Raw genomic sequence first — 16,204 nt, 5'->3', positions numbered from 1 at the left:
GTCACGCGCTATCATGTCCCAATAGCCGTACATCCAATGAGTAGTATTATCATCCACTTAGTCACATAGTGTTGAATTCCAGTTTCAAATAGATAATGGCAATATTACCAAACATGACATCGGCACATTATCAATAAAGCAGAGTCCAACAGTAAAATGCTTAATCCACAAAATGTTACTTGTGTGGATAGTTCACACAATTTAATAAATGTCGCGTAGACAGTTGATAGTCCAACGCCTCAAGAATTCCTCCATTTTTAGTTTCTCTTTCCACATTGAGGAGATTCTGCATTATACAAAAGTAAGAACATTATAAGGCTGTAAGCTTTACCGGAACCAAGAAAATATTCCATAGTGAACAAGTTTCTGCTTTATTCAAATTCCACTTTGAGCACCTTTTACTGTATCTCTCAGTTATGTATCTACTGTACCAAGGTCACTATTTCCTAAATCAAACTGCTTAACTTCAAAAGCCTTGTCTTCTGACAGAATACATGTAAGATATCTGCTTAGAGTTGTCAAGGATTGTCTGGAGTAGAGTTTCCTAATTTTCTGACTCATAAATTTCTTTTGCATAGATCTGAATTGAGTCAACCCCTTATCAATATACATCATATTTAACAACCTTAAATTAAATGGGACTTCTTCTCTCTTCTCCGTCAGATTTGCTAGCAGTTTCTTTGATGCACCGGTGTTTGGTAGTGGCATACTTGTCCTGAGATCTTCTATGAGAAATGATTCCCTTGCGAGGAGATATACAAGTCTAGATCGTGTCGTTTTTGATACACCTATCACCTTCTTTATATAGTTCGCTTTCACCTTTTCCAAGGTTGATAAGTTCCTCGTTGTTAAATGTGTCCAGATAATTTCAATGCCATAAGTCATTATTGGAAGAATTTTTACTCTGAATAGCAAAAAAAATTCTTCCAATAATGACTTATGGCATTGAAATTATCTGGACACATTTAACAACGAGGAACTTATCAACCTTGGAAAAGGTGAAAGCGAACTATATAAAGAAGGTGATAGGTGTATCAAAAATGACACGATCTAGACTTGTATATCTCCTCGCAAGGGAATCATTTCTCATAGAAGATCTCAGGACAAGTATGCCACTACCGAACACCGGTGCATCAAAGAAACTGCTAGCAAATCTGACGGAGAAGAGAGAAGAAGTCCAACCAGACTTCTATGGCACAGGGGCAATGATAGATCGCTCGTGGACAAAAGCTAATTTTGAATTAAGACATGTCATTACAAGATTAGCAGTTCACGGTTTTCATCACCTACTCTGCAAATCAAAACACTTCCATGACCCAAGTATAGACTGTGAGTGCAAACTATGTGGAAAAACGTGTGAACAGTACCACATTGAATTCTGTACAAGAAGAACAATGTCTATACGTGATTATGCAAATATGTAACCCATCAATGTAACCTATATTCTCTGTTATGGCTATTTGGCTGCATTAAATATATTATAAATGGTAATTATGATAAATAAGTCTACCTCAAGATTCCCTCCAAAAATGATGTAGCAATGCTTCAAATATTGGAACTTCATAAGTTTAAAATAATAATTGTGATGATGATGATAGCAAACACTCGTAATCGAGTAGGTTTGTCTTCCAGGCAGGATGCCTCTTCATATATGCATTCGGAAGTGACTATACAGTCCAATGCGGGAGTTACACAATTTGCCACAGTGATGACCGGAAGTCCCAGGTGGAGCAGTCATGTTATTTCTATGTCTCCTCAGCACTTCTTTTTCTTTCCTACGTTGCCTCTTGTCATTCGCTGTATGTCGGCGGTTTTCTTCAAAAGACAGTGTGCCGTAATGGACTAGTGATCTCCAGGATGAACGGTCAAGGGCTAAGTTCTCCCAGTTATCAACATCAGTGTTACATCTCTTCAAGTTAGCCTTGATTACATCTTTAAATCGCTTCCTTTGACCGCCTACACAGCGTTTACCTACTGATAGCTCAGAGTAAAACACTTGTTTGGGAATGCGATTATTGGACATGCAAACTACATGCCCTGTCCATCATAGCTGGCACCTTAAAACCATCAATTCTATACTGATGGTGTGTGCCTCTTCAAGAATGCTGATATTTGTGCGCCTGTCTTGCCAAGTTATTTGCAGTAATCTCCTCAAGCAACGTTGATGATACTGTTCCAGCTTCTTAAGGTGTTGACTGTAGCATGTCCAGGATTCAGATCCGTAGAGTAAGGTTGGAACTATAACAGAACTGTACACAAGAATCTTTGTTGTGATATTGACATCATGATTGACAAAAACTTGAGATCTTAACTTAGCAAAGGATGCTCCTGCACAGTTAATTCTATGTTGGATATCTGAATCTATATTTGTGCTTTATGAGAGGGTGCTGCCAAGGTATGGGAAGGTGTTTACAACTTGAAGGCTCACTCCATCAATTGTGACATTGATATCTCTTTGACCTTCCCCAGGGGCTGGTTAGTACAGGATCTATGTTTTGCTGGTATTCAGTTTGAGTCCGATCTTGCTGTACGCAGCAGAAAAAGCATTCAGGATTATCACAAGCTCTTCTTGTGCCTGAGCTATGACAACATTATCATCAGCGTACTGTAACTCAACTAATGCTGCAGTTCCGCCTTTAAATGGCTCAAATTAAAAAGTTTACCATCCATCCTGTAAGTTATATGAATTCCTGGAGGGAGATCATCTCTGACAAGTTCCATGACAGCGGCAACATACAAGGTAAACAAAGTGGGGGCTATCACACAGCCTTGCTTAACACCGGTATTGATATGAAATGGCTCTCCAATAGAGCAGTTGCCAATGACAGCTGCCATCATATCAGTGTAGAGCAATTTCAAGATGGCAATAAATTTCTGCAGAAAACCATATAGAGCTAAAATTTTCCACAAAGCTTCTCGGTTCACAGAGTCAAATGCCTTAGTAAGATCAATAAAGGCAATATAAAGAGGTCTATTTTGTTCTCTACATTTTTCCTGAAGTTGACGAGCTGTGGTTCCTCTAGAAGGCCTTGTGGCTTTGTGACGCTTTGCTTGATTGACAGCATGCTTAACTTCATCTAGTGTTCATGGAGAGCCAAATTCTTCATTGATGGGAGCTTGTTTTAATATATCATACACCTGTTCATCAATAATCGAATCCTGGTTCAAGAGGTCTTCAAAATGCTCTTTCCACCTATTCATGATGGAGTACTGATCTTTTAAAAGTGTACTCTTATCGCTGGATCTAAGGATTCCTCCCAAAGGTGGTGGGATCATCATAAACAGCTTTTGTTGCTTGGAAGAACTGTTGTGAATCTTTATCTGCTAGATATTCCAACTCTTTTGTCTTTGCTGTCCATCATGCATTCTTGAGCTCACGGGTTTTTCTTTGGACATTTATTTTAATCATCATTGTTCATATCCCTTTTCCAGCTACAAGCAAGTTTGGATGTAAATGGCACATTTTTATTTTCCTCTATCCCACTACCATTGCTACACATCAACTGTGTGTTCCACTCCAAGATTCTTTTTATTATACTGTTCTGGATCAAATCCAACTGCCTTAGTCTGGGTCAATCTCTTATTCTCCTTCCTTCAGTCTTAGCATCAATCATTTGCTTCAGTATCCTTCCCTCTTCCATCCTCTTACAATGTTCAGAACATCTCAGTTAATTTCTCTCTGTCTGTCTGTGTCTGAAAGCTTTCCTACTTTGATTTTCTTTCTAACACCCTCATTCCTTACTCTATCCTCTCTCGTCCTTCCTGGTAAAATGCACTTCCCTGTTGTATATTTTCAGTGCATCAGTTTGTTCCTGAAGTAGTTGAAGCTTTCCATAAATTCAAGGTCTTGTCCTCCAGATTTTACAGTACCTTGCCCTTTCCTTTCTCCTCTAGTCAACACGATTGTCTTGCTCTTCTCCATGCTTATTTTCATTCCAAATACACCAATATACCCATCATTATGTCCAGTTGACCTTTCACTTCCTCTCCATTTGTTTCCACATCACAATGTCATCTGCAAACACCACCATTTGATGTAATTTAATGTAGTATGTAGGCTGGTACATACGCTGGTTGACAGTGTAAAGCCTCTAAAAGTGAGACTAAATGGTGGTGTAGACCTGTATAAAATGTATCATCATCATCATCATCATCATCATCATCATCTTCTTCTTCTTCTTCTTCTTCTTCTTCTTCTTCTTCTTCTTATTATTATTATTATTATTATTATTATTATTATTATTATTATTATTATTATTATTATTATTATTATTATTATTATTATTATTATTATTATTATTATTATTATTCCCCCCCTTACCTGTAGTGTCATGGATGAAAATTGTGTTGCATATGTGGATTTGGCCCTGTTCTATGGCCGGATGACCTTCCTGACACAAACCCTACATGGAGGGATGTAATCACTATTGCGTGTTTTTGTGGTGGTTGGTAGTGGTGGTGTGTTGTCTGAGCATGAAGAGGAAAAAGTTAGGACAAACACAAACACTCAGTCCCCGAGCCAGAAGAATTAACCAGACTCGATTGAAAACACCAACCTGGCCGGGAATTGAACCTGGGACTCCCTGAACCGAAGGTCTCAGTGCTGACCATTCAGCCAAGGAGTCGAACACCTGTATAAAGTGTGTTATCGGACAATAAAAGTACACATGCTAAGTGACACGTTCTTCCAGTGATATCTGAAGGAAAGAGGCTTCAATAGACACTGAGTAGGCAGAGGAGCTCAGAGAAGACTGGACTGAAACTTGAACAACTCAGTAAAAGAATTGAGAGGCAAAGGCAAGACATATGCTTTAGTAGCCATTTGAGCACTATATTAGACTTTAAATGTGAAAATTGAAGCAAAAAGACATTCATGGCGATTTATCCTGTAGATTTATGTACTTTCTTTATAGAAGAAAACTCCCAAGCCTTTCAGGTTATTGAGACTTTTTTTAAAAATTGTGTTCTTTTAATTAATGAAGTTAAAGAAATCATGCTCATGATCCATGATTTTTGTTTTATAATATTGATATAATTGTTCATTTTGCTTATTAATAAGTTATATCAAATGACAACTCTGAGTATCTATTTTAAGTGTCTCAATATACTGTAAGGTAGAGAAGTTATTTTATTTTGACATTTATGCATGAACTCTCACTAATTGGCTATGAGTTATCCTCAATTATTCAATTATACCGTATATGGTATGCATGTATCCATATGGACATTATCTGAAAATGTTCTTTATAACACTAGGTCTCTATTTTATTTCATTTCATCCTTTTCTAAAACTTAGGTACATGTTATGGATTCATTAATTATTCTAAAACTATTTGATTGTTGTTAAGTAGATTTTATGTTGGTCTTTGTGAATAAAAATCTGTTTGTAGAGGATTTCTCCAATACAGTGATGTTGTCAAGAGTGCCTCAGATAGTGCCATGGAAGAAGTTCATAGACTCCAGAATGATGTCCAACCGGATGAAGGATGCTATCTGCAATTTACTTCTGTAAGTGATCATAAAGCGAAATGGTTATGATTTGGTACTGTATCTTATAGCATAGCAGACATTATGTTTAATCTGGTCATATATTCTGATATTTGTTAATGTTTTACTGACCAATATTGAATTTGAATTACTTTGCATGATTGTAAATTTCTATCTATGCTCTCTAAGGAACATTTTATATGTAACTGGGCCTGCTCTCTTTCTCCAGATCATCTTTATTTCCTGTTCAGAATATTGGTAAATAAAATAATGCTATTCATAAGATTTGTACCTCAGCCCTCTATATATGTAAGTTATCTTACTAATATAAAAATAATATAACATCTGTCTGTATACTGTATACACCATGTGAGGATGATATCTATCATTTTTGAAAGTTTTGTCTGTCTGCCCATCATTTGGTTTGGATTGAATAAATGCAACAACTAGTAATCCATTTTTCATGAACATTGTCAGTATTAAGGTAGAGACATCCAGAAATTTCCCACATTTGGTTTTATCTTAATACCATAAGTAAGAGCTGAGAAACAACATTTCTAACCTTGTGAATATTGCCTCTCAGCCACAGAGAAGCTAATAATGAGTCTGCGACTTCCCTCGAAGGCCATTGTTACTATGTCCAGCTCCACTGTTGGTTTCTTGCTAAAAATAGTGTTTGTTTTGTTCTTTCATGCTTTCTGCTCACTGCATGGAATCTAAAGACATCCAAAGTACCTTTTTATAGAACCACACATGTTGTTTTGAAACTTCAGTTTTAATGGTGTAACCTGGAAGTGCCAGTACTAGCATTTCTTGCCAATTGTAGTGTTATACGCCCACTTTAAAAGCTTTTCTATGAGTTGTCGGCTTCTCTACTCTCCTACTCTCTTTTATCTGAAAATATTCAACTTCCATCAACAATGATTTAACAACCTGTGAGAAAACAGGGCCAGTAAAGGTCTGCCTGTCAATACATTAGATTTACACAATTAGTATATGGTGATTACAAGAGATTGGAGGTTCAGGCATTTAATTTTGCTAAAATAGGCAGTCAAATAAGCACTTAACATTCAGGAAACAGGCAGTAAAATAATTAAAATAGGCATTTATAATGACAAAAGTGGGCACTAAAATAATAAAGAAGCTTTAACGTAAGCTATGTAACACACATCTGCATCACATTTTAGTACTTAATCTTACACCCCCCTGTGGGTGGGGATGACAGAATAACATGAACGGTATACCCTGTCTGTCGTAAGAGGAGGCGACTAAGTGGGACCAGCACCTCTCAACTTGGGAGTATGGTTTGGTGACTACGGTTCCCCCAGCTGAGTCTGGCTTTGCTTCCACTTACTTGTGTCAGGTTCCTCACTCTTATCTTTCCTGTCTAACCTCCAACCTCCCTTGGTCAACTCTTGTCCTGTTCCGACCCCGACGGTATTAGATTTGGGAGGCCTCGGGAGTCTTTCATTTTTGTGCTCTCCATGGTGCTTTCCTCTCTTTTGCCGATACCTTTATTTTTCAAAGTGTCGGACCTCTTTCATTTTCCTTCTTATTAGTGCTAATAGAGGATGGTTATCAAGTTATTCTTCCTCTTAAACCAATAATCACCACCAGCACTTAATTTTACGTGGCAAGGATGGGACCTGGCAACCCTCTCCACTTGTGGAGTTTTCACAAGTGGAGGCACATGCTTCCCCTAGTGCACCATTACTGCATTGTCCTACATAGGAGGCTTGCAGTGGTGTCTCAATGGCTCACTAGCGCTAGCGTCTTGGAAAGGTGTAGCATTCCAACTGATGAGCCCACTGCTACACTGGGATGAAACGCTGTTAATTTCACGATTGAAAAAACCTAAAGACTTAGAGAGCTTAAATGTTTTTAAAATTTGCAATCTTCTTCTTCTTCTTCTTTTCCCACCGCTTTTCCCACACCTGTGAGGACGCGAGTGGGAACTGTTTCGCACATGTGGATTTGGCCCTCTTTTACGGTCGGATGCCCTTCCTGGTTTACTTCCAGGAACTTTTTTTTTTTAAACCACTTGTACTTATTCTTTAAAGATTGGTTACTTACTTGTTTTCTATGTCTGTCTGTCAGTGTACTTTGACTGTATTGACAAAACTACATTGATTTTTGTCACTGATATATCCACAATGATTCTCTTCTATTCATAGAAATTTTCCATGAACTAGGACTTCTTTTGGGCCACAAATCAACTCTTATTGAAATCCATTCAGGGCCATAAACAACTACATCTAATTTTATAAATTAATTGTCTTGAAGTACTTTCTTCATAAATATATGTAAAATATGGTCTTCTGTTGGCTTTACAGGGTACAACTGGTCAGCCTAAAGCAGCACTTCTTAGTCATCATAATGTAGTCAATAATGGATACTACATCGCCAAGAACCTGGGCCTGAACTCAAAGGTACTGTGTTTATGAAAGAATTCTCTTGAATATTCAAACATATTTTTTTCTATATATGATTTGTTTGTTCCTATCCATTACTAATATTATTCTTTCTCTATTCTGAATTATAGCATCATCGGATTTGCGTCCAGGTGCCATTCTTTCATTCTTATGGTAATGTGGTAGGAATTCTTACTGGCTTGCACAGTGGAAGTACATTAGTACTGCCTGCTCCAAGATTTGTTCCTGAAGCTACCATCGATAGCATCAACCGAGAGAAGTATAGCTTTCTTATAGTTCTTATTGCTATAGGCTATACATTAAATTTTATATGGATTAATAGGTTACTTATCAGAGAAAGGTGTTAAGGACAAATTTTATGAACAGTAAGCTATTGATTAAAAATTGAATCTGACAAACAGTTTTAGGGGTTTAGTTTTGAGAATTAAATTAAAGGAACAAATGACAACTTTTGATTGATATTTTACAATAGATCGATGGTAAAGTTAAAATTACTACACTGAGAGAAAAAAAAGTTTAAGAATGGTACGTCCTTCAAATATCTCACCTGTGCTTCGTTATATTTATTTGTCACAGATCTGCAAATAATGTTCTTACACTATCTCTTACTTGGTCAAATAGAGAATTATGGCCTTCAAATAATTATTTTTAAGAAAACCAGAGGACCTGTGGTGCTCCACAGCATTCATTATAAATATGTCAGATAACTCATCTTGAAATGCCTGTCGTAGTCATATTATTTTGACTGCCCTTTTCAATGGTTTTATGAACATTTAATAAGAAGCACGTTATAGTAAGCTGCAGTTCATAGTCAGAATTCATCTATTCTGACATCAACATGCCATCTGTTAAGTAAAAATCTATCCATGTCTTTGCTTCTTTATCCTGCAGTTCCTGATGTAAAGCTCGGCAATGGTATTTTTAATCTCAGTTCTTCTATATAGAATGGTTGTCTTGTAAGCTCATAGATTAGTCTTGAAGGAGTGTTTTTTTGCCAGGCACAGAACTTCTTTAAAATACATGGCCTTTACTCTTTCTAGTGTAGCTAGCTTATCCTTCGATAGGTGTTCCCAGATAATGTCTAATGTGTATGTCATGATGGGGTCTGTTTGTACGTAGACCTTTTTAGCAGCATGTAAGTTATTAGGAATGCTCTGCCATCTGTTGAATATATCTGGAAGCTGGGAAAGGTTAGAAAATCAAAGAGTATCTAACAGGGAATAGTATTCTTCCGTGATCAGAGAAAGTGTGTAGTCTCTGACTTGACAGGTAGTAATCAATCATGACTGCATGCAATGACATTACTAAGGGTGAAAATCACATACAGTATATCAGAATATTAATGAAAGTGTTAGTCGCTTAGCAACCTGCTAAGTACAGAAGGTATTGCGGGTTAGGGTCAGCCTTTGCCTGGAATTATTGGAGTGGTCATTTAATGATTTGATTTTATGATTACTCAAAATTGGCTGATCGTACAGACCTATCTATGTCTTATGATTCACCAATAGGTAATTCGAGAGAGAATAAAACAAAAATGAAGCAAATCGGTCCAGTAGAACGGACGGATGGATTTGCCAAAGCTGTTTTTAGTAAACTCTTTTAATATATAGATGATACAGAAAATATAGAGGAGCTAACTTCTAACATTGCTGATTGTATGTCTTTTATGTGTTTCTAGTTTTTCAGCTTTTACCTTATGGCCAATCTCAGTGTTATTGTATGATTATTTCAGGTGGACACATGCCAAGATTCTGATGAATCATAGTTGACGCTGAGCGTTTAGGAAATATTGAATGTTTTTGTATTGCCAATCTTTTTTGCAATATAATTTGTTCCTAAGGCTATCATTTGCTGCACATCTTCATATCTTCCATTACAGTTTCTAACCCATCTTATAAATCACTGTTCACCTCACAAATATGATGAATGTCTGCCAGTTTTACATTCCTTGCATTGGAGGAGTATATAACAGAACTTTCTTTGGTGAGAAGCCACTTACTTGTCTTCAACATGTTTATAGACAAAGAATGATGCATTAGCATTATCTCCTCCTCTCAAAATGGCATGTGTAGTTTACATGATTTGCAATGCTATAGTAAAATTATTAGCAATGTAGATATGATTTTCTGGATCACATATTTTGAAGTTTTTCCTCTCTTGTCTGCAGATGTTCAGTTGTGTATGGGACTCCTACAATGTATGTGGATGTTATTGCAAAACTTGAAGAAACTAAGACCACTTTTCCTTCACTTGAATCTGTGATTACTGGTGGTGCCATTTGTCCAGAAAATCTATTCAAACAGATTGAAGATGTCTTGAAACCAAAACGAGTAACTGTGAGCTTTTATTCTTTTACTCCATACTTCAAATGAAATATTACAATAAAATTTCCAACATGTGAATCTGAAATGGATAGTGAGAAAATCCATTCAGTATAAGTTACTCATGTTTCTTTGCAGACTATATATGGCATGACAGAAACAAGTCCAATATCATTTACTCCAGCCCTTGATGACTCCCCAGCTGTATGTTCAACAACAGTTGGTAAAGTCATGGACCATTCTGAGGTACAGATTATTCAATCATTTACTTACTCATGTTTGTTTAATGTACTGTAGTTACTCTCAGTAATTTCTTTCTAGTTACCTAAAATAACTATTTAATAGAAAATTAATATTTTAAAATACATATCATGTGTGATAAGCCTGGTTATAATTAGAACAGTAGTTGTATCTTAACCTGTCAGCATGGAGGAAAGTTTCAAAGTATACCACACTAAAAGAGAGCATTTTATGTAACTCTTCTAGCTATCTGGTTTATTAATACAAATGTTTGCTTATGTCAGATGTACAAAACTAAACAATGAACAGAGATCACAAGATTCAATAATTTATTGTACAGTGTGTTGAATTAACTGTAATTTCAGATTATATGAAGATATTTCTGTGAGTCTTAACTTGTTCCTATAAGCAAGTTACCTCAGACATTTATAACTAATGTAAAGAATAATGTTTGAGAAATTAATGAAAGAGTTTTGCACAAGATATACTGTATCTTGGGTGCTACCGAAGGATGTCCACTGAGACATAGTGTCATTAAAATTGTACATCACCGTGTGGTTAGGAGTGCGCAGCTATGAGCTCGCATCCGGGAGATAGTGGGTTCAAACCCCACTGTCGGCAGCCCTGAAAATGGTTTTCCGTGTTTTCCCATTTTCACACGAGGCAAATGCTGGAGCTGTACCTTAATTAAGGCCACGGCCGCTTCCTTCCCATTCCTAGGCCTTTTCTGTCCCATCGTCGCCATAAGACCTGTCTGTGTCGGTGTGACATAAAGCAACTAGCAAAAATAAAAAAAAAAATAAAAAATTATACATCAGAATGCAATGTAACATCACCTGTTAGGTGCATGTCAAAGTAAGACCTGAAATCTCAGGACAGTCCAGAAGAGTGCACTGTAACTAGAACCCTTCGACACAACATTCACAAATGGAGTTTGTGATCTGTTCAATGAGTACACCTACCTCAATCCCTCATTACAGAATTTTAAAATGTGCATGCTGTTACAATGAATCAGTAAGGCCTCCTAGTGAGAAAAATTGTCCACCTGCTTGGTGTACACCATAGTGAAGTTGTTGGGACATAAAACTGCTATTGTGTGATGCACAATGTTCAAAATGGTTCTTGCAGTGGTTGCCCACAGTCAACAACAGAAGCTGATGCCCACTACTTGCAAATCTTGGCTTGTGAGAGCAAAGTAATGCCGGATGAGTCATATACACCATACCACAGGTGCAACAAAATGCCAGGTCTGTGATATTCTGGGCTGGCATTATGTACAAATGTCAGACACCGCTCATCGTCGTTGAGGGGACTATGACAAGTGTACAACATTGGGACTGATCCTCCAACCCATTGTTCAGCCCTACCAACAACATACTGGAATCAGGTACGTTCTTCAGGATGGCAGTACACATGCACACAGCTTCCGTTGTGTTTACATCTTGCTCAGTGAGGCCCAAATCAATTGGATCGAATGATCTGTGGTGTTTACTGGCATGAATCCTATTTAACATGCCTGGGACCAGCTGAAATAGGCAGTGTGAAGAAATAGAGATCCACCTCTCACCCTGGATGACATCCCGAGGGCTGCTCTTGAAGAGTGAGACAGAGTAGAACAGGACAGCCTGAACCACTAGGTGGACAGCATGCCTCAACATATGGGATGGAGTAACACGATACTAATAGAGGATGGTTGCCTAGTTGTACTTCCTCTTAAAACAACAATCACCACCACCACTAACACCATACTAAGATCTGTCGGCAGACGCAAAGTAGGTTTCGGCCTACAAGTGGCCATGGCTGCTCCGTGGTCCGACAGCTCTGCATTCCGTCCGACCAACCGAGCACGGCTCTACCGTGGCTCTATTCCTCTGTATTTGGGAGATGGAGAGGGGCTGGTCCTCACAATCGGCTATCCTGAGAACGGTTTTCCGTGGTTTTCCATTCTCCTGCACTAAGGCAAATGCCAGGACAGTTCCTAGTATAGGCCACGGCCTCTAACCCCTTCACTTTCTCCGAGAATCTCCTTCACCACTACAAATCTCCTAGCCTGTGAAATGGCATTACCATCTAGGAGGCTTACTGTCCCCTCCAGGGATGGAATGAAAACTTGTGTAGGTAGATATTAAGATGCAGATTGTGATTTTCAGGTTTAAGAGTTGGATACACTTCACAAAATAGTAGATTTGAGTATATTCTTCAAAGGTCTGACTCATTGGCTGTATGGTCAGCATTCAGGCCTTCGGTTCAAAGGGTCCCAGGTTCAATTCCCGGCCGGGTCGGGGGGATTTTAATTGGTTTTTATTCATCCTTCTGGCTCAGGGACTGGGTGTTTGTGTTTGTTCCAACACTTTCCTCTGCATATTCAGATGCTACACTACCAACCACCACAGAAACACACAATAGTGATTACAGCCTTCAATATAAGGTTGGCGTCAGGAAGGGCATCCGGTCGTAAAACAGGGCCACATTCACATGTGCGACACAATTTACACCTGCGACCCCATAGGTGTGGGTAAAGCAGTAGAAGAAGAAGTGTATTCTTCAAAGTAATCGTGTTATTTGTTATAGAAAGCGTCTCCTCGCATAATTTCTGCTTGGTTGTAAGTAACCTAGTATCGCACTAATCTAAGAGATTCAACACTATTTTTGAGGTGAGTATCTTGTAGGATATTTATTTTGACGACTTTTTCCTAGTATATTGAACTGAAGGATTATTAATTATGCCATGTGATTATTGACTAATGTGTATAAGGTGCTGCCCAGAATATCCAATATCATGAAGATACTGTGTTAAAATCAATTTGGTGCTGAAGGAGAGGGAAGCCAAAATGGCTTGGTGGATAATGTGTTCAAGAGCAAAAAATATGTATTCAATTTTGCTCCAGGCTCAATGAAACTACAGCTGAAACCCATCTAATGCTAAAGGAGGCTTCTTTTTATTTTTGGCTAATAAAAGTATGCCAAGTTTGCAACAACATCAGACGTTGGAGGAACTGGCACAAGAAGTTTCTTCCACCACATCAGAATGCCAATGGAAAGTTTTACAAAGATGTTTTAAGGCAAATGAAGGAAGATCTGTGGCAAAAATATCCTGGCATGTGAAACAATCGGGACTGGTTACAGCATCACGACAATGGAAAAATGCAACCACTGTTCCATCCCCACTACTTGCCTGTTCTGGCTCCCTGTGACTTCTACGTCTTCCTCAAAATTAAATTCAAGCTCTGAAAGGGTGCCATTTTGACTCCAGGAAGGGAACCAAGCAGATTTGCAGGAGATGCTGAACACACATCGTGTTCTTGTACTCCTGGGAATTTTGAAATGGCTGTGAGTGCTTCCAAAAATGGAAAAATCAAGCCCATTGTGACTACTTTGAAGGCGATGGTGGAAATTCGGGGTTAACATAAGTAGTCATGCTTTTATGAGAAATTTCTCAGAAATTCTGAGTAGCACCTCGTATAAAACCAAAAGGAAGAAAAATAATCCAGATATGTCCGAAATGACGTCACAACAGTTCTTTTTTCTTTAACAAGTTGCTTTATGTCACACCGACACAGATAGGTCTCATAATCTATTAACTTAATTTTCCGTGTTGATGATTCCAATAATCCACTTAATCCCGACAATCACACAAATGACAGGCCAAGATAGCAAGTAGGTAAGTAACACGCATATGCAACATTTTTATAACATGTTCCATAGACATTCTCTAATAGTAAAATTCTTTTCTTTCTTCTACTTAGATAATCTGACACAGTCCAACAGATCACAGTTATGAAGAAGGGAACATTCTCACTTTAGTTAATGGGGCATCAAACCCAGACAACTTGACCCTGAGCAAACCACATTTGCTCAAAACACGCGACTGAACCTGTTTCTTCTTCTTCTTCTTTTATGACCACATAGGATCACTTTAGTCAGTCCGTCGTTCAGGTCTCTTTCAAGGGATTGTTCGGGCTTTCCGGTCTTCCCAGTACTCCAGATGCTCCGATCTTTGTGCCCTTTCCTCAGTTGAAAATATGCGTGTTGTTGGTTTGTTTTGTGTAAGGGTAAAGCGGAGGTTTGTATTCAATTTTATCTTATTTGTGGTGTCTTCTGTTGTAAGGCTTAGTTCCTTCAGATCCTCTCTTACTTCTCTGATCCATTTACATCCTGTTGTGGTATTTTTTGAGACAAGATTGTGTTGTACTAGTTGTTTCAGAAGCCTCGAATCCTGCATCCTCATGATATGTCCAAAGAATCCCAGTCTCCTCTCATGCATAGTGTTATTCAACAGGATTAGGCTATGTGTTGACACTGGGTTTCACCCTCTCCCTACCTTAGTATCATCATCATCATTACACATCCAGATTTGCAGGTCATCAGTGGGCGTCAAATAGAGAGACCTGCACATGTGCTCGGACAATCGCTGCACTAATACCCATGTAATAAAAAAAAAAAAAAAAAAAGCAAATAAATAAGTAAATAAATAATTCAGAGAGTATTGGTTACCTACTGATCTGATGAAACAGTAACCACTAGTGTCTATCCTTAATCTTTTATGTGAAATTTTTACTGTTTTCAGAAGTCTACCTTTCATCGTCTCTCTAAATGATGTTGATAATAATTCATTCATTCAGTTTCCTGGAAAGAAACTTTTAAGACATCTACTTATGTTACAGGCAAAGGTAGTTGATAAAAATGGGAGAATGGTACCTATGGGACAGCCTGGAGAGCTTTGGATTCGTGGCTACCTCACTATGCTGGGCTACTGGGGTGATGAGGAGAAAACAAAGGAAGTGTATGGTGAAGGCCGATGGCTTAAAACAGGGTAACATATTATCTGTAGAAATTTATAGATATAGAACATTGGCAGAAACTAACACCTAACGGTTTTATATTAAAAGCTAACAATTGCTACTAGTGCTACTACACCAGATAAAATACAGGGTGGTTACAATTAAACTTTCCCTACTTAACCCACACTGGACTGGAAACTGTAACCGCTCCGGGGACAATTACGGTTACACAATAATAATAATAATAATAATAATAATAATAATAATAATAATAATAATAATAATAATAATAATAATAATAATGATGATAAAATAATACCAGTAGTAAATAATATAATACTTAATAAAATGACTAAGGAAATTGTTGTAAATAACGCAGTGGCGGTGTATTGACATCAAAACATAGAAACGTGACGAGTATCTTTTAAATACTCAATATTAAATCAAATATAGGGAACACTTACAGGCCTAAAAATGACACTAAGAAAGGATGTGGAAGCTGCTGGAAAACCCTACGAGGTCTATGGAACGTATAACGTTATGGGGGAGAAAAGACTTACAATAATACACCCAAAAGACAAATAATTATTAAGGAAATAAACATACAATTATAAATGAATAAATAAATGAACTGCGGATTAACTGATACTTGAGATACAAACAAAAGATGTGTAAGGGAAACAATTAAACTTTTTGGTAACGAACAAACTTTGACATGACGATTCAGAATTTACAGAATGAAAGGAGGCAACCTTAAACGAAACAAAATTAATTACAGAATTCAAGAAAGTGTTACAGTTACTTACAATTACAACTAAAGTTAGAAAAGAAGGTCTGCCTCTGTAAACAACACGTTGCGGACTAGCATAATTGCTCAGTCATATAAATGCTCTATTTTGGAAAATGTGGAAAATTAGAGGAAACTCCGGCACACGAGATGAAC

At 37.6% G+C, this 16,204-nt stretch overlaps 1 protein-coding gene across 1 annotated transcript in view; it reads left to right on the top strand.

Moving 5' to 3' along the window:
* The window catches only part of LOC137502164 (medium-chain acyl-CoA ligase ACSF2, mitochondrial-like), a 47,004-nt gene that overhangs the window by 19,363 nt on the left and 11,437 nt on the right, over positions 1-16,204 (top strand). The window contains exons 5-10 of the mRNA XM_068229165.1: positions 5,391-5,508; positions 7,821-7,916; positions 8,030-8,178; positions 10,087-10,255; positions 10,379-10,486; positions 15,145-15,293. Coding sequence (XP_068085266.1) covers positions 5,391-5,508; positions 7,821-7,916; positions 8,030-8,178; positions 10,087-10,255; positions 10,379-10,486; positions 15,145-15,293 — 789 coding nt within the window. The remainder of the gene's footprint in view (positions 1-5,390; positions 5,509-7,820; positions 7,917-8,029; positions 8,179-10,086; positions 10,256-10,378; positions 10,487-15,144; positions 15,294-16,204) is intronic.

Source organism: Anabrus simplex, chromosome 9, assembly GCF_040414725.1.
Source record: "Anabrus simplex isolate iqAnaSimp1 chromosome 9, ASM4041472v1, whole genome shotgun sequence".
Taxonomy (NCBI): Eukaryota; Metazoa; Arthropoda; class Insecta; order Orthoptera; family Tettigoniidae; genus Anabrus; species Anabrus simplex.
Note: the sequence above shows the minus strand (reverse complement) of the source record. Positions and strands in the feature narration are given on the sequence as shown.